The sequence below is a fragment of the Solanum lycopersicum genome, chromosome 2 (genome assembly GCF_036512215.1).
Source record: "Solanum lycopersicum chromosome 2, SLM_r2.1".
Classification (NCBI taxonomy): domain Eukaryota; kingdom Viridiplantae; phylum Streptophyta; class Magnoliopsida; order Solanales; family Solanaceae; genus Solanum; species Solanum lycopersicum.
The window spans coordinates 58,676,772-58,700,067 of NC_090801.1; the positions used below are offsets into that span (position 1 = coordinate 58,676,772).

Below are 23,296 nucleotides of genomic sequence, written 5' to 3' on the forward strand. Positions count from 1 at the left end.
ATAGATATAGAGCTCATTTCATCCAGAAATAGAATCATCAACATTCAAGATAATATGAAACTCTTTAGCCATAATTGTTTGTTTTGTCCAACTCAAATTTTTTTTTTTTGTATGTACAAGAAAAAAGGGTAATAAATTAAATATGAAAAAAGTTTCTTAAAAATATTATATAAGAAGAAAACACAACTACATTTCACATAAAGTGATAAACATCCTTCAGTTTTTGGACTTAATTAGTTACCATATACATATGTAGCTTATCAAGACAAAGATGAAGCAAAGAAATTATGCCCATCATGTGTCCCAAAGTGACCTTCATCACCAATTAAACAAGCATAAAAATCCTTATCAAGATGATTATGCTTGGATTGATCATGAAGTTGCAAACATGAAGTACTCCCAACTTCATCACAAGAACTTGAAATTGATGAATAATTATTAGTAGTTGTGGTGTTGAATCCCAACAACACTTCTTGATTTTTGTTTAGCTCTTTTCTTAGCCTCTCAACTTCCAATTTCAACTTCTCATTATCCTCAAGGGCATTATCTAGTCTTTGTTGCAAGGTCTTATAGTCAACCTCAAGGCTTTGACTTTTCCATCGTGCTCGCTTGTTTTGATACCATATTGCGATTTGCCTAGGTGGCAACCCTAGTTCTTGGGCAAGTTGAAATTTTCTATCGGAATCAAGCTTGTTATTCGAGCTGAAGCTAATCTCTAAGAGCCTCATTTGATCTTGGTTGAGTCTTTTCTTGTGACATTTTAAATGAATTTTTTGAGTTTGACAACTCAAGAAATCCATTTTGATTAGTATAATATAATATAATAGAAAGTTTTATGAAAAATTCAACAATTTGGGAATCATATATAAGGGGAAGAAAATGATTAGGAATTAGGCTCCCATATATAGTTCACTTTCATTACTAATAGGAGCTAACTAGAAGAAAGTTGGGCAATATATCGTTTTCATGTATACACGAGGTCATCACGTGGGTGTGGTCTACTTATGATAGGATATTGACATAAAGTCTTTTTAATCAAATTAAAATCATATCACACATATAAATTTAAATCTCTAATTATTCATTAAGTTTTGATTTTGTTTATTGTCTTAACTCTCAATCAAATTTTCTAGATCCAAAGTCCTTAGGTGTAAAGCGTAATCGAAGACATCCACACATCACAATCTCAAATAAGTTACAGACTCACAAATTATATTACTATAATTAAAGTAAATAGTTGTGATATTTCAAAATTATGTATACCATTGTGATCAAAATAGAATATTCTATATCTATATATCTATCAATATATAGAAAATTCTCGCACTACATATATAAGTGGTTCTAAATTGATGGAAGCAATAAAACAAACATAGTGTAGATCTTCGACCATTGCCACAAACACTAAAAAAATCATACATAAATTTGGGAAGTATACGTTTGCTTACCAACTTCAATGATTTCAAAAGTTTTAAGAAGTACAAAAGAGAAGCATACAACTTCCTAGTGACTTTAGTACTTATTTGACTTTTTATACATAATATTATCACAATTACAACGTAGTAGTAATGACTATTATTATTAAAAAGACTTGACAAGGTGCTACCACCACTAGAGATAATAGAGGAGTCAAATTTGGTTGGGGTGGGGGTGGGGGAGTGAGTCTAGGATTTTCATGATATAGTTAAAAAGAAAAACATAAAAAAGTTTATTCGAAATCGAGTTATTATGAATGTTTAGTATAATTAACACAATTGTTAATTAACTACCCTTGTACTCTGATTAAATCTTGTTTTTGATGACTTTGATCCTTTAGATAAGCTATAATGACATCTAAACTACACATTTAATCTAGGCCAGACCCACAAATTAAACCATCTCCCTCCCCACACAAAACATAGAGGAAAAAAAATAAAAGCAAATGAATTTAAGTTAATGTATATATATTTAACATTCTAATAATGTAAATGATACTTTTATATTATCGATAAAATTCAATATGCCATTATTTGTGAAATTTAATGATCAAGTCTGACAAATTAGGATTCAATGATATTATCGTAACTTCGATCAACATACGAGATTCATGAAACTTTTAAGTTTTAATTATTTCATTTATCAGATTATCATGTCAGATTTGATATAAAAAGTTAATTGTTCAATTTAACTTGACAATATTACTATTGGTCCACTTTCGTACTCTATAATCTTTGGGGTAGGGAAAATAGCTATTTCTATAATCTATTATTTGATTGATATAAAGTTCGAAAGAATATGTCGTTAGGAAGGAGGGCAATACTAGCCCCACTTTACAATGGCTAGTTAAATGCCATATCTATACTTAATTTTCACCTGTACTACTGGGGTATTACATATTTGGCATTTTTGTATGACAACATGGTACCTTTAAAAAAGAGTTTAATATCCATATGTCCACCATTTGCGATTAATTATGGAAATTTCATATTATAATATACTTATTATTATTATCCCTTGTGAATTTTATAAATTTTTGAAATTTCATATTTTCATGCATTATATCAATGTATCTCACGTATTAAATTAGTGTATCTCACGCATCAAATTAGTATATCATGTATAAAATGTACCTAGCACATCAGATTAGTGTATCTTGCACATCAGATTAATTAGTGTATCTCATGCATCAAATTAAAATATCTTGCGTATCATAATAGTGTATCATGTATAAAATATACCTCGTGCATCAGATTAGTGTATCTCACACATCAAATTAATGTATCTCGCGCATTGAATTAATATATCATTGCTTATATTATTGTATCCGTTTTGAGAAATTTCTGTAATTGTCCATATATATATATATATATATATATCAGATCACCTGAAAAATAATGGGCAACTTTTACATATATCAAATAAAAAATTCATATTTGTATGCTATAACAAAGTTTGCATAATTGTGCTCCATAGCAAACATAGAAACTGTATAATTCGTTATACATATACAGTTGAAGCAAATTGTATAAAATGAAGTATATAAAACAAGAAAGAGAAAGACACTTTGGGCAGAGAACAAAAATGAAGTATATAAAACGAATTGTATTATTATAAGTGTATAAAACGATTATGTACAATTTGAATTTGTACAAAATGATAAAGAGAGAAAAACAAAAGAGACTTGACAAGGAAACACAATTTATTGTATAATTATAAGTTTATAGGACAAAAATATATGTACTTGCATGTGTATATACAATTTTCTCACGCTTTATACAAACAGAAACACAATTTATACATTTCGCTTCTGTTTGTATAAGTGAGAAAGGCGAGGGTGGCGAGCGAGATTTGAGATAGTGGCGAGCGAGATCTGGAAGAGAGGAGAACAAATATATATATATTTATACAATTTTTTCTGTTTTATACAATTGGAAATTTTATACACTTGTGTTTGTATAAAAAGTGAGAAAGCGAGTGAGAAATTGGAGGAGAGTGGCGAGCGAGATATTTGGAGGAGAGGCGCCTGACAATTTTTTGCAAACGTTTGCTATGGAGCACAATTAAATTAAACCCTAGCTACTTTATTTATTTTAGATTATTAATTTGTTATTATATATAATTTTCTCAAAAATAATATCATAAAATAAGAAGTATGCTACAGCAAATTAAGTTATATTGATCGACGATATTATAAGATATCTTCCCTACTATAAAATTAAGTTAATTAATCCTTTTCTTAAAAAAAATGATTTTTTAAATATTTTTGAAGGTTGCACACACATATATATCCAATCTTGAGTAATTGGCTTTTTCTGGAAAGTGCATGAATGTTGAAACCCTATTCATTTATATTCATGCCCCTTCTCACAACTTGATCTATTTCAATTCAAAGTATTAGTACTTGGTAGGGACTTCAAAAAAAACAACAAGTAGACCAAAATAGAGACCCATAAATATTTGAAGCCATTATATGAATTTTTGTAAATAAATAAATGTGTTTGATATGAAAAAAAATAATTTTTACATAAAATATTTTTTTTAAATAAAAAAAAGTAATTTTCATTTAATCTAGACAAATGTTATAAACTACAAAAGTAGGGCAAAGGGAAAACGAGGGATGGTAACTAAAAAAAATTGTTACGCCTAATTATCATAAAAAAGTTTTTAAATTTCTCTTAAAGGAATTAATTTTCCTAAATTTTTTATTTTAAAATTTAGATCAACTAAATTAAACAGGAAAAGTTAAAAAATATTTTTCATCTTCAGTGTATTACCTCTTATTGTGTCACTTCTATTGACATTAAAATTAACATATCATGTCACACTTTATTCTGTCATTCTAAGTTTTTCTTTCGTAAAAGTATATTTTTGAGAGCATTTGGAAATTGGAGGACAAAAATATTTATGTTTCAAATTACATATGCTATAATTGTCGTGGGCAAAGCGCTCTCTTAATACTATACTTTTTTTTTCTGCCTAAATAATTTATGTTTTATGCATAAACGGTGTAAAAATAATAGTTACACGACTAAAATAATTATAAGGTTATTATTACAAGTAAAATTTTATTATAACTTGATTCATTATAATTAACTCAATAAAAATAAGATTTATGTTATTATAATAAATTAAATTATGTTAATACCCTTTTACGCTATCAATATATATAATTACTCTTACAATCAAATGATTAATTCCTATGGGTCCACTTTCATGTCCACATATCTTGCTGGATTTCCAATTATCCAAATTTTTGGATTAACGTTAATTTGAATTTAACTTTAACCTTTGTACTTATTATATATGTGGTATATGTTTCCACTAATTCCATGTGTTTTAATTATTTTTGATTAAGTTTTGTTATTATTAAACAATAATAATAATTCTAGATCTTCACTATTCTAGACAATAAATTAAAGGTCATTTTCTGCCGACGAAGTTGTATCAATTTAACCTCAATTCTCAAAAACTATTTTAAAGCCCATTTGAATGAGTTTATAACTTAGCTTATAAGTTAAGTGTTAATAGTAAAGATCTTTGACTTATGATTTTTGACCTATTGTAATTCTGGTTTTAAAATAATGTTTTAAAATATTTTTTTGTTATATTCAAACACTATAAAATTATAATTTATTTTGACTTAAAAACATATAAAATAATTAAATTCAAAAGTATTTTTTTGGTATATATTTCCTTAACTAGCACTATCTGTTAATTTATTTACGTCTATTAAAAACTATTTCTTTAAAGATAGACATAATATATGCATACATCTTGTTCTCTCTAGATTTTTTATTTATGGAATTACGTACATTGAATATATATGTTGTTTATATGTAGCTAGTTTGTTTAATGTAAGCAGTGTGCTTTTGATTTTTAAAAACACCAACCTACTCCCTATCATGACAGAAACTCCAATAGGAAAAAAGATAATGATAATCCTAGTCGTTTTAGCTTAACTTGGAAGTGATTAATAAATATTGAATTAAAGTGAAAATATTAATATGTTAAAAAGAACAAAGATAAGACTGTCATTTTTCTCCCCCTTGCATGTGAATATCGAAAACATTTGATATGGTTTTAATATTCGATTTTAAAACGTTGTATTATTATCATATTAATTTAATTTGGTATGGTTTAGAATATTAAAGTTTAGTTTTGGTATTTTACTGTATGATAAATTTGGTAATTATAATTTGTTCAACTTTGACTAATATATACACGTGTAATAGAATATCATGAATTGAACAATTAAATAAAAAATTCAGTTGTATCATACTAACACATTACACATCTATGCAAAATAAAGTACAAACTACTCTTTTTGTTAATCCATTACAATTTAACACATTTCAATCAAAATAGAATAGTCAAAGTTTTAACTTCTAAACATTTAGTTTATACTGAGACTAGGTAGCATATTTGTTATTATTTTAACAATGTATATGTAACTATATACTTTGGTGTGGTATTCAGTATTTCAGTATATTATATTTGAATACCAAATACCATACTGAATACCAAAAAGAATTAAAATATATGCCATATACCACGCCAAACACTATAATATCTAAACCATGATATTAAAATTTTTTATATAATACAATATTTCAGAATATATCATACCATGTCTATCCTTATTCAAAGTTGGATTAATACAAAATTAAATGGATCTAAATATTATATAACATATCAAAATTTGATCGATGTTCAAAATTGATAAAATTTTCCCATTCTACTAATATGAAAATTTCTGCCAAAAACTATTTGGACTTAACTAACTGGGCCAATAATACAGCAGAGGCCCAAACCTGGTGGCTAGCCCAATAAAAATTTAACTCATCCTCAACATAAGTTGGCAGTAGAAATAATATTAGAATATAATTCAGAAAATTAAATTGTTTTTGGGCAACTTTCACATATAGCAAACATAAAATTCATATTTGTATGCTATAACAAAGTTTGCATAATTGCGTTCCATAGCAAACATATATATGTATAATTCGCTATACATATACAATTGAAGCAAATTGTATAAAACAAAAAAGAGAAATAGACTTAGGTAGAGAATTGTATAAAACAAAGTGTATAAAACGAATTGTATAATTATATGTGTGTAGGACGATTATATGTAATTTGAATTTGTACAAAATGAGAAAGAGAGAAAGGCAAAAGAGACTTGGGCAAGGAATATACAATTGAATCGAATTGTATAAAATGAGAAAGAGTGAAATTATATATAATTTGAATTTGTATAAAACGGAAAGAGAGAAAGACAAAAGAAACTTGGGCATGGGAGTATTTTTATTGTATAATTATAATTATATGTACTTGCATGTGTAAATACAATTTTCTCTCGCTTTATACAATTAGAAACACAATTTATACAATTATATTGTATAAAACGAGAGAGGCGAGTGACGAGAAGCTAGCGAGAGAGGGAGAGTGGCAAGCGAGAATACGAGGGAGAGAGTGACTGACAAACAATTTGTTATGAAACACAAATAAATCCAACGGTAGCTACTATATTTATTTTGTATTATTAGTTTGCCATCATTCTATACAATTATTTCATTGTTTTTTTCACACACAAAAATATCATAATAGATAATTAGTTGTACCCCTCCAGAGCAGTAGTGACGATGCAAACTTCTTAATAAAATCTGAAAATAGACATACAATGTAGTATAAGAGGGTTCAATATTTATTATATATATTTAAAAATTTATTTTAATCATATATAAATAGTATAATTTTTCGTCGAATGAATCTTAACTCTAAGATAGGTTCGCCGCTGATCCGGAGAGTGGATGAATTACTGATGCAAAAAATAAACAATCTAAAAAATCACACATTAGAATCACAAAACCAGTTTGGTGATGTAACGATTGGGTATCAATTGACCACATATAATAAAATATTTTTACCATACACTTTCAATTTTTTTTTTTTTTTTTTGTGATTATTAACACATATGTTCAAATGATTAATCAAACATTCGTTAATTTCCAAATCCGGCTTTGGTAATTAGGAAAAAGAATGAAAAGACTATTTTGCCATTCCAGAAAAACCCATAACTACATTTCGGTACGGACACTCGTTTTCCATTGCGAAGGGTAAAGATGTAAATTAAATTAGTCTTCTCAATAGCCAAACGCTGGAACACACTATAAAGCCTTCCATGTCTCTTAATTGCCGTTTTTTCCCTCTTTTCTATTTACATATAAAAGAAAAAAGGACTCCACATAAATTCGAAATTCCTCTCTCTTTTTGTTTCGCGTAAAGTAACACCGCCAGTGTGTGAGAATATGTTGAGGTTTTTCGGCAGAGGCTCGCCGCAGCAAGATTCTCCGTCGCCGTCGCCGTCGCCGTCGCCGTCTCCCTCGTCCTCGCCTTCTCCATCGCCTCCTAAGCGCTCCTCTGTCAATGTTGCTTCGGGACCAGCGAGGCCGATACGTTTTGTGTATTGCGATGAGAAAGGGAAGTTCCAGATCGATCCCGAAGCCCTAGCGGTACTTCAGCTTGTCAAGGAGCCAGTTGGCGTTGTCTCCGTTTGCGGTCGCGCTCGTCAAGGAAAGAGCTTTATATTAAACCAGGTGAGTATAATTTTAAATTTCAGTAAAGCAAGTTTTTTTATTCTTAGGTTATCTTTATGGTGTCAATACTTCATTATAAGGGTTAATGCTCGCCGGTATTGTAGTTTTTAATTTGAAATGAGACTTTGTGACCTAGTAATAGCAACATAATTGTTCAGATAAACTAATTTAATAAAGCACATGCTTTGGAATGAGAAACAGAATAGGTGGTAAATACTAAGGAACTAAGCAGCAACAAAAATAGCTTGGGTGAATTAGGACGAGAACTTTCCTGAATAATGAATTGCAGAAGTTGGGAAACTATGTGTAGGTAAGTGGTTTGCAAATGTCATGTTAGAGATTAAAGGTAGGGCGAGTTTGTAGTTATGAGACTGCAGATGGAAAAAGTTTGTTTTTTGGGTGTCTAATTATTTGCCAAGGTTCCAGAAAGATATTGACCAACAATGAGAGGATTTAACATGTCAGCTGTATCAACTAGGATGTTCATTGTAGATGACCAAAAACAAGATGGAGAATCTGAAGCACACTAATAGAATACTCATAAAAAAATTTGACCAGATAAATAAGGAACTATGCAACAGAGCGTTCAAGCTGGAGTTTTCTAAACTGTTCTTTTAGAACCGTGTATCCGGCCCAACTTGCGGTCCAGCTCAACTAATTCCACTAGGTACCTTCTACCTCTTACTGATGCATATATCAGGTAGCTTTGTCTATCAAGGCTTGATCTGATATGAAGAAGTTTGGTTTTAAACCTGAGAGTTGAGACCTAATAGTTCTCAAGCACTCCAATCCTGAAAAACTGGACTGGCTTTCTGTGCATTTCTGTATAGAACTCCTTATTTGTTGCCTCGTGTAGTAAGCTTGATCTGCCTTAAGTAACTACCCTCCTGTTTTGAAGGGTGCCTGCATGTGTCTCTTAGGCCATGTGGAAGGAGAGGAGTGTCAGATGTTTTAAGGGGAAGACAGATATTGTACAGAAGCTGAAATACAAATGTTTATGCTTTTTGGTGTTATCTACAGGATCTGAAGGACAAAAATAGCATTGCTAGATTTCATAGAATCTTTCAAGAATAGGTTTTTGTACAGCAGAATAGGTTTATACTTTTAATGCTAGACCGCTCTATTTTTAAATATAACGTCTACCACCTATGAAATGCCTCATAAAGTAAATTTTATCTCCATTGTGCAGAGTGTTCCTTTTTTCCCCTTTAATTTATTTAAGCACAATTTGCTTATACTGCTGTCAAGCCTTACTGATAGAAATAGTATAGCTTGTCGTCACCCCTTGGCCAAAGCCATGATAAAATGATAGCTAGTGTTTTTCTTTTGGAGACTTGTTTATCGTATGGATAAATTTATCAGGAAAACAAATCCCTTCCGTTCTTTGGACATTTCCTTCTGATGTTAGATATTTAACGTAAGAGTTTGCTAGTTATCAAAATCAAGATAACTGAGAGTTTCCTCCATTTGATGTAGCTTCTTGGGAGGAGCAGTGGCTTTCAAGTAGCACCAACTCATCGCCCATGTACCAAAGGCATTTGGTTGTGGAGTGCACCTTTACGAAGAACAGCTCTTGATGGAACAGAATACAACCTTCTACTGCTCGACACTGAAGGAATCGATGCTTATGATCAAACGGTTAGATTTTGTGCTTAAATATTTTTATCATTGCTGTACTGGTAAAATACGGGCAGCTTTCTTCGATTCACCATGCTTTTTTTCCTTATAGTAGATTCATTCACTTTTACCTACTCCCCCACCTCCATTAAATGACAAAGAAAATGTCAGCTATGTGTCAACTCTGAATAATTGTTTTTCTTTCTTGTTTGGGTTAGTACTCTGCATAATTGTCCCTCACTGAGTATTATTCTTACTCTCAAAAAAAAAAAATTGTTCCCTTCTAACTTGTTTATTTTGGGTTTGATTAAACTTTAAAGGAATAGGAACTCAAGGAATAGTTTTTCTCTGGCAACCCCCCTCCCTTCTATTTATGTCTTCCTCCTTATTCATCTTTTAGTTGATCAACAGGGAACATACAGCACTCAGATATTCTCCTTGGCAGTCCTCCTCTCGAGTATGTTTGTTTATAACCAGGTTTGAACTACTCAGGCATGGATCTCCTATCTCTTTCTGACAAGATGTTCTTGCTAGATAATCATTCTATCATAAAGGGATTAGGTTATGTGTCTTGCAGGAATGCCTTTTTTCTTGTAGTTACTAATTACTAATGAGAAAAAGACATTCTCATAAGATACATTCCTCCTCCTTTTGATTTATATACTTGTGTTGTTTTCATTATCTGCTTTTTTTGACTTCTTGTTTGTTTTGTATCCAATTTAGACTAGTTTCCTAATATTTTTATTGATTAGATGGGTGGTATTGATGAAGCTGCTCTTGATCGGCTCTCTCTCGTCACTGAAATGACTAAGCATATACGTGTTAGAGCTTCTGGAGGAAGGACCAGTGCCTCTGAGCTTGGACAGTTCTCTCCAATCTTCGTTTGGTTGCTCAGGGTAAGTTGGAATTTATTTATTAATATCAGTTTAGCTTCTTTTAAGGTTTTCTCTTCTGAATTATAAGTAAATGGCATACACGTATTACTTTTTTCTTTTGAATAGGATTTCTATTTAGACTTGACTGAGGATAATCACAAGATAACACCACGAGACTACCTAGAGCTTGCTTTACGACCAGTTCAAGGTGGTAGGAGAGATGTAGCTGCTAAAAATGAGGTACTCACATCAAATCATTGTTCTTTTATTTTGCTTATCCACAAAAGCTCAATTGGTATGAGTAATCTTCTCTACCCTAAGGGCTTCAATGATAGTTCTGTTTTGCCTTTTTTGATCTGGTGGTAGTTCTTTCTTTCTTATTAAAAAAGAGAGTATTCTCTCTATCCAAAGGACTGGCTGGCTGATCTTGTAGAATACTTGCGCGTGATTTATTTTTGTCTCATATTTTGTAAAATTCCCATTGTAGATAAAAATTTAAACTTGTGACTGCAGATTAGGGAGTCCATTCGTGCTCTTTTCCCTGACAGAGAATGCTTCACCCTTGTGCGGCCACTGAGCAATGAGAATGAGCTCCAACGACTTGACCAGATACCTGTCAGTGCTAATGATTATTTCTTGTATTCTCTGTGATTAAAATTACTATCTAATTGTTTTATTGTGGGAATAATACTTCATAGTTCTTACTGTGGTTTCACGTCACCTGCAGATAGAAAAACTAAGGCCGGAGTTTAAAGCAGGTCTTGATGCTTTGACAAGATTTGTTTTTGAGAGGACTAAACCGAAGCAGTTTGGAGCTACTGTAATGACAGGGCCAATATTTTCCCGTATAACTCAGTCCTTCGTTGATGCTCTTAACAATGGGGCAGTGCCCATAATTACATCTTCATGGCAGGTAGATATTAGCACATTTTGTTTCTTCAATCTGCTTGTTGTTTTTGTTGTTCTTTTTTGTATTTACAGTAGTATTAGTTGTTATATATTATTTGGTTGTGGACACTGAGAGGACAAACTGGAGAAAAACGATTATTCTTGCTTTAGATGCTTTTATGTGCATGATTGGTAACCTAGCTTCATTGATATTTTGTATTAGAGGCTTGTGACCTTTATATATTGTTTCATGACCATGCATTCTTCGGGCTTATGGTAAATATTGTGTCATAAGGAACTGAATTCTGATACATATGGAAACCACTAAACCTTCACTTAATAGAGGCATCTTTATTTCCTCTACTACGATCTAAATCAAATATTGTTTGTTTTCTTTGACAAAGAATGGTAATATGACATCTTTATGATCATGTTGCCCTTCTTCCTTCTTATAGATTTGCATATAAAGTTTCACCAATTCCATTGTCTAAAGTTGAACTATTTGCTTATCTTGCTCTATGGGCCTTCATTGTAACATTGTTTCTTCAGATTGCTCATGACCCATATGATTTTTATGTATCTTGGCTGCCCTTCTTGTTTTCCTGCAGCTCGATTACTTGCTCTTTTGTTACTCATTTGTACTATCGAAAAATCAGAAACAATGAACTTGGAATACATGCTGGGACCAGTGGATAATTGTAGAATTGCTCAACGTTCTAAATTATGTGAGAAAATTGAGCTGGGAAGCACTTTGCTGATAGCTTTTAGAAGTAGGGAGCATACTGAGATGTGTAGATGTCCAATCCTGCAACAGTTAGTTGTTTGGCCTAGTCTTGGACTTGTCTCAGACTTCAATGGACAAAATAAGTGACTATATTTCCTTTTGTGGCTAAAATTGCACTTCTCTGCGGTATGAAGAAGTGGATGACTTTTTTTTTCAGGGATCTCTTATTAGATGCTAATAACTGCATGTTGTTTATTTCCTTTCTACCTCTACTATCTTATTTGGTTTGCTAGTAAGTCTTTTTCTATTCCCTTTGCTGTTAAATTGGACTGACAAAAATGGCAGACTTACTAGCTTAGTAGTGAATAGTTTTGGTCTGGGTTTCTCATGCTTTTTGGTATGCTACTTGTATTGTATATAGTGGTTCTTCCACATTAATAAAGTTAGTGACTACTTCGTAAAAAAACAGTGAAATCTTGCGGATATTATTTGACTTCCCATCTGTAATTGTATTTTGTGAAAAGTAGTTTTCAGATGAAGCATAATGCTAGTAACCATTTTTTTATCCTTTATGTACCTTCCACATGATATGAAATTTTGTTGACTGATTTTCCTGCGGCAGAGCGTTGAGGAAGCTGAGTGTCAAAGAGCATATGACTTGGCTGCTGAAATGTATATGACTTCTTTTGATCGTTCTAAGCCACCGGAGGAAGTAAGTACTGCTGTGTTTCACAAGTAATGTAATTTAAAAATATCACTGATATTTTTGTAATTGCAGGCTGCACTAAGAGAAGCACATGAAGATGCTATCCAGAAGTCCATGTCTGCATTTAATTCTACGGCTGTAGGGGCTGGATCCATCAGAACCAAATATGAGAAACGTCTCCAACATTTCATAAAGAAAGCATTTGAGGTTTTGATTATTATTTCTGCCCCCTTTTTTTTGTTTGTTTTGATGACTGTAGTGTCCCAGCCACCTTTCTTGTTCCTCGACTAAATTCCCCCTAATATTTAGGAAAAGAGGTGCACAAGAGAGGTGTATAGTTGGAGAAGGCTTTAATTCACCCTTAAAATGATTGGACATGTCACATTTTAGTTGTGTCTTTACCGTTGCTTGCATATTAACTTTACTTTGATATATCTCTAAAAATATGCTGATTTGCACTGATTCTAATGTAGGACATTAGAAAGGATGCTTTTAGGGAGTCTTCTCTACAATGTTCTAATGCGATACAGGACATGGAAACTAGACTGAGAAAAGCTTGTCATGCTCCTGATGCAAAAGTAGATACTGTGCTCAAAGTAAGTCTTTATAGTAGACTTTAAAACCTATTTGGGTAGACAAACTAAAATTGTTTGTATAATGAGTTGTTTACGTTGTAAATCCATGTTGTATGTAGGTTCTTGATGATTCTGTATCCAAATATGAAGCTAAGTGTCAAGGTCCTGAAAAATGGAGAAAGCTACTAGTCTTCTTACAACAAAGGTTTGTTATTCCATAGTTCTTACTGGAGCACTTCGGTTTAGGAATGTATATGTTATTCATTTTTGAATTTGCAGCTTGGAGGGGCCACTTGTTGATCTCATCAACAAACAAATGGACCAAATTGGGTCAGAGAAAACTGCACTTGCATTGAAGTGTCGTTCCATTGAGGATAAGATGAGCTTCCTTAACAAACAACTGGAAGCTAGTGAGAAGTTTAAATCTGAATACTTGAAGCGCTATGAAGATGCCACCAGTGACAAGAAGAAGCTTGCAGAAGATTATGCAAGCCGTATTGCAAATTTGCAGAGTAAATATAGTCTATTAGAAGAAAGATATGCCAGCTTATCAAAAACATTAGATTCTACTAGAATCGAGTCCATGGAATGGAAAAGGAAATATGAGCAGTTACTTTCGAAACAGAAGGCTGAAGAGGAACAGTCAAATGCAGAGATAAGTATTCTTAGGTCGAGAACTAGTGCTGCAGAAGCAAGGGTTAATGCTGCCAAAGAGCAAGCTGAATCTGCTCAAGAGGAGGCAGAGGAGTGGAAACGCAAGTACGGCATTGCTGCCAAGGAAGCAAAGAATGCTCTTGAGAAGGCAGCAGCTGTCCAAGAGCGCACTAGCAAGCAAGCACAATTGAGAGAGGATGCCTTACGGGATGAATTTTCGAGTACTTTGGCTAATAAGGTGAATTTCTACTTGATAGACTGATGCTAGTTATTGGCTTCATTTTCTTTTGCTTCTCATCCCTCTACCTTAAAACCTCAGTAAATTTCAAAATGGTGCCCAACTCCGTGTAGTTATGGTTTCTCTTTTATTTTGCTTGATGGACTGTGTCAGCCGACTTGACTGATGTTCCAAAATGATAATTGAGATTCTTGCCTTTTCTTTTCAGTATAGTAATTGAGATTTTCTGTTTTTGTGAAACTGCAGGAAGAGGAGATTAAGGAGAAGGCAGTTAAACTTGAGCAGGCTGAGCAGCGTTTTTCAACTTTAAATTTGGAGTTGAAGGTGCGCGTCTTCTATACAAAACTAGTTTACATGTATCTTCACCTGATTTGTGCATGATTTCTTTTTTTAAAACAGGACGGAGAAAAATGTATGGGAGAAAGATTGGGGGTTGGGAGAGACATATGTTTAACTTGCTTTAAAGTAACCTGTAAATTACATGCTTGCAGAAGAAGTCATTACCTCCATCATCCACTATCTGTTCCTTAGATTTATGAAAAGTTGTCTCTCAGTTCTGTAGTTATTGGTAGCCATGGCATTTGTGTATTGGTCATGGATAGACAGATTTAGATAGTTTGTCGCTATGCTGGTGCATACCTTGCAAGATGATTGTCATATACCTAACATAGCTCCTTATAATATGAGAAGATTAGTCCATTAGATCTTGTTTTTTGTATCTCACTTCATATAGTTAGCCTAATATATGCACAAGTGTGGTACTAATGACATACTCTACGTACTAAAAAAATGTACTTCTACTATTGGTTGTACTAAGATCTTTACCTTACACAGGTTGCTGAGTCAAAGATACAGAACTATGATCTGGAGGTCTCAGCCTTGAAGCATGAAATTAAGGAATTAGGTGAAAGGTTTGAGCGCATGAATGCTACTGCACTGTCATTTGAAAGAGAAGTTAGGATTCTGGAACAAGAGAAAGTTCATCTGGAGCAGAAGTATCGGTCTGAGTTCAGTAGATTTGAAGAAGTCGAGCATAGATGTAAATCAGCTGAAAGAGAGGCGAAAAGAGCGACTGAGCTGGCTGATAAAGCAAGGGTTGAAGCAGCTGCTGCCCAGAAAGAAAAGAGTGAAATCCATCGAGTAGCTATGGAAAGGTTGGCTCAGATCGAGAGGAATGGGAGAAATATACAAAACTTGGAGAGGCAAAGAGATGACTTGGCCGATGAATTAGAGAGGTGCCGTGCATCTGAGTTTGATGCGCAGTCAAAAGTTACAACTTTGGAGGCCAGAGTCGAAGAAAGGGAAAAGGAAATTGAATCACTTCTGAAATCAAATAATGAACAGAGAGCCAGCACTGTGCAAGTCCTTGAGAGTTTGTTGGAAACTGAGCGTGCTGCACGTTCTGAGGCAAACAACAGGGCAGAAGCACTATCAGTTCAGTTGCAAACTACACAAGGAAAGCTGGATCTTCTTCAGCAACAGCTAACTAAAGTTCGGCTGAATGAAACAGCATTAGATAGCAAACTTAGAACTGCTTCTCATGGAAAACGTGCCAGGATAGAAGAATATGAAGCCGGCGTCGAATCTGCTCTTAATATGGGCACAAATGATAGAGTAACCAGGGGAAATAAGAGGTCAAAGAGTACGACCAGCCCCGTGGCAGTCACCTGTCCAGAAGATGGGGGCTCCGAGTTTAGGGGAGATGATGTTACGAGTAGTCAACAAACATATACCGAGGATTATACTAAATACACGGTGCAGAAACTGAAGCAAGAGCTCACAAAGCATAATTTTGGTGCTGAACTGCTCCAATTGAAAAATCCCAACAAGAAGGAGATTCTAGCTTTATATGAGAAATGTGTTCTCCAGAAATCGTAGCTTCCGCTCTGCTTCCTAGAAAGGTTTGAAGTAACTCCCCAACAAATTTCACCAGGTTACTCTGATATCTTAGGAGATTTTACATGGAAATCTTTAGCACACTACCTTTTGACAGAAGCTGGTATAATTGCTGATGCTGCTGACTTAACCATTGATGTAACTTAAGACTGTTTTCCCATCTGGGGTGTATTCTATTCTGGTTTATAGACATTCTGTTGTTTGTTCGCTGTGCTTAGTGCGAGTTGAAATTGGTGTATGGAGAGACTACTAGTATGCGTAGTCGGGCTGACTCTAGGTTTTAAGTTTGTTTGATTCATTTCTTCTTCCCATGTTTTAGATATTTAATGGTTGGTACTTTGGTAGGATCACGTTATGTAAATCCCAGGACAAGCATGTTGTGTAAGAATACCTGCTGAGGTAGTTTTTTTTTTTTGCCACTTTTCAACTTCGTATCCTGTAAGCTGTTGATTTTGTCAACTAAACATTGGAGTTGTTTATAACATATGTATGTTTTTCTTAATATTGTATTTCGTTGTCATAATAAGTGGGGTTTTCACAGCTTTGCTGAGTAAAACTTTTCTACGATTTAATTCTGCTGGAGTTTTTGGTGGTAGCAATGCATTTGGGGACAAAATTAATTTGAATCTAAACGGAAATAGTACGAGAGAGATTCATTCAAAGTATATCTTCACTTGCGTGTATTCATTTGATTCCCGATCCTTGTGGGTAGACTGGATTTGACCAGTATTCTCCACAACGTAACAATATATGTTGCCTACGTTCTCTCACAAATTAGAACTCAAAATTCTTAGTAGGCCAAATTATGAAATTGTAATTTAATATAATAATCTCCCAATCAGTGAATAAATAAAAAGAAAATCAAACAACCAATCTTTCTAGATTATCACACATTTTTCCAAATTGTTTGTTCAATCAAACTGTTAATTAATTAGCCAGTTTTTTTTCCAAATTTCCATACTAACTACAAGTCACGAGAATATATATATGAATACAAAGAAAATTTAAAAATTAAGCTTATGAAGACATAATTGTTCATCATTTACATCTTACATACATTACATATCTCTAAATAATAATTAAAAAAAAAAACAAGTAAATAATGAACACGGTATATTAATAACAAAACAAAACAAAGAAAACCCTAATTAAACAAAGAACTGATCGACCTAAGAAAGTAGATTATTAATCTTTAATCAGTTAAAAGTAAACATTTATTTTATTCCTCCATCCTCATTAGCACCTCAAATCTTTTAACTTAAAGACTTTTACACACTACAACAACATTTTTTTTTAAAAAAAAAAAGAACCCTTAATAATAGTAATAATAATAGCTTTCATTTTCTTCCTACTTTCTCACTTCTCTTTGCTTGCTTCTGAAGGTATAACAAAAGATGAGCCATCACCATGAACAACCAAATTCTGAATTAACTCATGAGGTGAGCTTTGGCTCTCAACATTATATGAAACGAAAGGATTAGGATTATAATAATCGACGAAATTCGTTGTTTTAAGGAGGGGGTTAATAATATTGTTGCTATGATCAATTGTTTTTTTTATGGTTGATGATCCACATTGTCTAGGTTGTGTTTGGTAGAAAACTTTTGAAACAACTAATTCTCCATCTTTTTCTTCTTCATTTTCACCTAAGTGATATTGGTGCATTACCCAATTTGTTTTCTCAGGCTTTCTCTGTCTACCATAATTTGTATAAAGTACCAAAATTTTCTTGTAACCTTTGACAACTCCACTTATGTAAACTGGCCTTGTTTTACCTGTCTTGTGCCATCTTGTTTCACCACCATCAATTTCAGTGTGTACCTTTCGACGTTTTCTTGTCCCCGTCGTGTATGCTTTTGATGGACGATGAAAGAAATGACGCACTTGACCATCCTTGTTGACTCCTGCATGCATGCAGTAGCGTATTCAGAATTTTAAATTTATATTTAATGACCTATATCTATGATCATCCCTAGGATATGAAATGTTTTATTTCATAAGAAAATGACACAACTTTTCAGTAGTTAAAAGGAGCCAATCATAGGCACCACATTAAAATAATTTTTATTTTTTCCTCTTAATCTTTTCAATAATAAGTAAAGTAACACATGAATAATGTGTATATGTGTGTCATATACTCTTGTTACAATAACAAGGAAAGAATTTATGTGATCCACGGCAAATGGTATAGCATATAACTAGCATCAAAATATGATATTCCGTCCATTTAATTTGATATTTTCACAAAATCTATAACAAAAAAATAATCAAGGTGGGAGTAAATTATTTTTGAACGTTATTATTATTATAACCAGAAATCTATAACAATCTTTCTAAGAGGTAATAAGTACTCACTGATTATTTTTGAATGTCATCATTATAGACAAATTAAAATCTAAACTTTTCAAAAGGTAGCAAATACTTAATATAATAGTCAAGGATACAAGTAAACTATTTTATTAACACAACCATTATAACAAAAATCTATAACAAGCTTTTTGAAGAGGTAGAAAGTAGTGTACTGAATGGAATAGTTAAGGTGCATGTAAAAATTGAACTATTTTTGAACACCATCACTATAAACAAATTAAGTAGAAAATAGTCAATTGAATAATCAAGGTAAAAATAGATTTTTTCTTAACACAACCATCATATAAACAAAAATCTATATGAAAAAAAAAACATTCTAAAAAGGTGTATATATTTATAGCATGGAGTGTGAGTATACACTATTTTTCAATAAATGCCACCATTATAAACTACAATATTTTAGACACCACCATTAAAAAAAAATATAAATAACAAAACACACACTACTAAAAAATAAGTTAAAAATTGTGTTATATAATATGATTTTTTCACTCATTTTTCAATAAATTAGCTAATAGAAAAAAGGCATGATGAAAAACAGATTTCCTCTTATATACTGAATAATTTTCAATTTTTTGCTCGTAAAAACACTGATATCTTTTTTTTTCCTTCACCAATTCAATTAAAATATCGATAATAGTCATTGAACATTTTGTAGTGGAAAATTTTAATGGAAAAATAGTAATTTTTTTAATAGTGATAGTTAGTATTATGTTGCATAAGGTACACTCCATTGACATTTGTATCTTGAATACTAACATTTTAGCAAATAGGTAACTTAGGTCCCTTAACCAAGTATTTTCCTCTTTTGGATATTTGAAGAAAGAATGAAATTCTCAATCCAGTTGGCAGTTGGCACCTTCAACAGGTAGCCACTAAAGGCTATTTTGTTAGTAACAACTTCTCAAACCAAGTCACTAAAAGGCCATCAATTTATAGAATAAAAAGCCACAAAATGAGGAAAAAGGAAATAGCTCATCAACAGAAATTCATGGCATGAAATTTCCAACAAATGAATAAAACAAATTTAGAATAATACAAATACTATAAGCAATTACTTACTTTTACTACTAAATTGTCTCACTTGGGAAATTTCCTAAACCATAAAATAATACAGTAACAAATTGTGACATATATACAAGAATTATCCCCATAGGTTGAAGATTTTTCACGAAATCAAAAATTCAAGAAAAAAAGAAAAGATTATTAATAGTAGTAAATATTTTTTTTAGAAAATTTGCTCACCAAAATTAGAAAAATTCTAATTTTATAATGCTAATTGCTAAGCGTGACCCACTCTAATAACAAATCCGAATATAAATCCTGGAAGGAATAAAATCCGGACAAGAAAACATCATGAATCTTCTTAGTAATTTCACTACCTCCTCTTTTTTGTTTTTGTGAATGCAGATACATTATCTTTTTATCATAAACTAGTTTACATTGGTGATCCTCAACTCAGATAAAGTGAGCGTTATAGTTTCAACACTGACAAAATTATATAAAGTGAGCGTTATAGTTTCAGCGTTACGACAAAATTATATAAAGTGAGCGTTATAGTTTCAGCGTTACGACAAAATTATATAAAGTGAGCGTTACAGTTTCAGCACTACGACAAAATTATATAAAGTGAGCGTTACAGTTTCAGCACTACGACAAAATTATATAAAATATACAGCTGATTTGGACGTTTTAACCAATACGAATTCCATTTCAATTGTTACATTCTTCATTAATATATTCACATACACAAGAATATATAGCATAGTTGTGGTAGGCTAATAACCCGCGTAAGGTAATTACGTATTATTTCATAATATATTATATTGTATTTAATCATTTTAATAAATGTAATGTTAGAATAGATTGTATCGCTTCTCGTTAATTAATGTTACACATCATCAACAAAGATTAAACCACAAAGAAAATAGTGTATAGGCTAGGTAAATCTACTTTAGGTAAATGAATTAAACAAGATTATTGAAAATTAAAGTAAAATCATAATGGTAAAAATAAAGGTAACGACCCGATCAACCAAATCAGAATGAAACTTTTCGTTATGTGCACCCAACACTACATTTAAACGATACATACGACACAAAGGTAAAATAATCAAAATAAACATATGTATTTAAATTAACAAAATAATACAATATAGGTAACAAACATCCAAACAAGCAGTTAATTGTTTATGATTTATATTGATGTAAATATATATATATTTAAGAATATTAATGAAAAAAAGTTTACCTGGTAGTTTCTGTGGATGAGTGTAGCAGATACCATTTTGTCCATCAATGGTCAAAATAAAATCATCAATAAGGGGATGAATTTTATGATTATCTGAAAGTACTTTTGCTTCTAAATGTTCAAGTATCTCTCCATCTGATGGATCAAACTTCACTCCAGCTGGTAGACCAGGCAAATCATGTAGTATTCCCCTCTATTTTTTCATTATACACACCCAAAATTAATCAATTTATATTATGTCACGCAGTTTAAAAATTTGAATCTCGAAATTCTAATTCAGACCCAAAATTAATCAATTTATATTATGTCAAACAGTTTACAAAATTTGAATCTCGAAATTCTAATTCAGAGACAGAATTAGTACCTGATGTTGAAGCTGTATGTTGTGTCCACATGAAGGACAAGTTATGAATCTAGTTTTTGAAGTGACCATAATAACATTATTTTCCTGATCTGATGATGATATTATTGGGAGAACTGTTGATTGACTGCACCATGCCATATTTTTCTACTAACATGGATCCGTAGTTTTATTTGGTTGATTTCTATTAACAAAAAAAAAACAGAAAGAAAACTGTAAACACGATGATCACAATAACAATATATACAGTAAAATTTATATCAGATAAAAGTGTAAAGATCGAGACGATAAATCATTAATTAAGATGAGGAGAATAGTTAAATTTAAAAGCACGTTTTTGAAGTGATGAGAAGGAATTGAGTTCTTACTTTTTTTTTTTTTTTTGTAGTTTCAAATTCTCTTCTGTTTTGATGAAAATTGAGAACTGTTTTTTGTGCTGCTGTGTTGAAACAAGTAAAAAGAAGAGAGGGAGAGAGAGAAAAAAAGAGAAGAGGAAGAAAAAGGGTCAGATTTTTGTGTGAAAGGAACAAGCTTGGAATTAATATTGTTTTTAATTTCTAGAGATGAGAAGAAAAAATTGAAAAAAGAAAATTAGTTGCTTGGACGTCAAGTTTAGTTATCTTAATGTGTGTATATAGTATACACATGTACCAGAATAAATATAACTTTCTCTGTTTTAATTTGTTTTAATTTATTTGTCTTTCATATTTGACATGATATAAAGTTGATAAAAAAAATGAATTTCATTTTTCAAATTTTATCATATTAAATAAAAGATAGGTCAAAATTTATCAAAATTTTGATCTTAAAAACGTCAAGTGAAATGTTAAAATTAAAATGGAGAAAAAACTTTGAAGTCAGCTTTTCATACTATTCCATGCAGAGGCAGACACACCTTATAAGGTGGGGGTGGAATTGCACGTGCACTCGTTAACTTTGAAATATTGAGAGAAATTATAATATAATTAGCAGTGCTCTTATGCAGAGCATAAGAGTGCTATTGTGCTACTGGCACAAGCTAAAGGAACCAAAAAGTATTGATAGAGAGCATTTTGTCTCTCAACTCGAATTTAAATTTAGTCAGATTCTAGCTATGCAAATTTATCTTAGAGCTCATATTTAAGCTAAAGTAATATTGATGCACCCGAAGTCTTCAAATTCTGGATTCGTCTCTTATTCCATGATTCTTAATCTATATTTATGATTTACCCATAACTATATAAAAGAAAAATTACTAAAAGAAAGCGCTTTACCTCTCAACAACGCGAATTTAAATTTAGTTAGTTTTTTATTATATTCAGGTACACAATACCGGATGAAAAAAATTGGACCCTTACTTTATTAACATAAAGGGTTTATTTACTTGACCTAATGAAATGAAAGATGAGTATAATAAGTATAGTAAAGAAATTCTTGTGTAGGACATTTCACCTCTTTTAGGTTCATCACTCTAACAAGAAGAAAGAGATAGAGGGGTATAATTAGCTGCAGTGTCAACCTAGAGTATTCTTAAAGCTACTAATAATATATATAAGATAGATTGGTAATTGAAAATTTGGTATATATATACGTACGTACCAACAAATGTGAAAGTAACAAACGATGAATTATAACCTAACTTATATTGTATTTTTACACTCTTTCTTTTCTTTGCGTTACCGAATGATATGAATTATGATGAATAATAAATGTGATTCATCCGCTCTTAACCATAAGTTTTTGTTTTAGTTAGTGTTTTCAATCGTTTGCCCTTTTAGTGAGCTTTACATAAAATGAATTTAAATTAATCGGACTAGTTTAATTAGATTGATATGCATAGTGACTATATTGAACACATTGTTCATGGTCTTTGATTCACTGAGTATACTTGATTCGACCATTTTCTAATAAGGTAGAATCGAAGGTAAGAATTTATTTTAATTTTTGGAGGAAAATTTTGAATGACTTCAAAATCGAACGGATCATTTTGGTGAAAATTAGATTCATAGACCTTTCTTTTGATAGAAAAATTCTTTTAAAACTTTTTTTCACATTATAAGAACTTGCAGCAGCCGACACGTTAAGGGT

The 23,296-nt window shown here is 31.8% G+C and overlaps 3 protein-coding genes across 4 annotated transcripts; 1 reads left to right on the forward strand and 2 right to left on the reverse strand.

The window, feature by feature from the left end:
• Positions 1-260: 260 nt before the first annotated feature.
• LOC101249431 (homeobox-leucine zipper protein ATHB-52) lies at positions 261-728 on the reverse strand. The gene has a single exon (XM_004233791.3). The coding sequence runs from the start codon at positions 726-728 to the stop codon at positions 261-263; it is 468 nt and encodes a 155-aa protein (XP_004233839.3).
• A 6,949-nt stretch (positions 729-7,677) lies between these two features.
• On the forward strand, positions 7,678-16,750 carry LOC101263779 (uncharacterized). Of its 2 annotated transcripts, none has more exons than XM_069293644.1 (14): positions 7,678-8,075; positions 9,552-9,713; positions 10,104-10,184; positions 10,445-10,588; positions 10,694-10,807; positions 11,081-11,182; positions 11,295-11,480; positions 12,802-12,891; positions 12,958-13,092; positions 13,359-13,481; positions 13,580-13,665; positions 13,740-14,352; positions 14,599-14,676; positions 15,187-16,750. In XM_069293644.1, exons 4-14 carry the CDS (start codon positions 10,445-10,447, stop codon positions 16,228-16,230), a joined length of 2,715 nt encoding a protein of 904 aa, XP_069149745.1. In that variant the 5' UTR covers positions 7,678-8,075; positions 9,552-9,713; positions 10,104-10,184; the 3' UTR covers positions 16,231-16,750. The 2 variants fall into 2 exon arrangements, with proteins under 2 accessions (XP_069149745.1, XP_004232924.1); XM_004232876.5 differs by having other exon boundaries at positions 7,682-8,075; positions 10,104-10,169.
• A 486-nt stretch (positions 16,751-17,236) lies between these two features.
• LOC101264084 (NAC domain-containing protein 73) lies at positions 17,237-21,763 on the reverse strand. Its single transcript, XM_069293645.1, has 4 exons — positions 21,598-21,763; positions 21,233-21,413; positions 20,869-21,061; positions 17,237-18,152 (listed from the first exon to the last, which is right to left on the reverse strand). The coding sequence occupies exons 2-4, from the start codon at positions 21,368-21,370 to the stop codon at positions 17,605-17,607; spliced, it is 879 nt and encodes a 292-aa protein (XP_069149746.1). The 5' UTR covers positions 21,371-21,413; positions 21,598-21,763; the 3' UTR covers positions 17,237-17,604.
• Between the last annotated feature and the right edge of the window lie 1,533 nt (positions 21,764-23,296).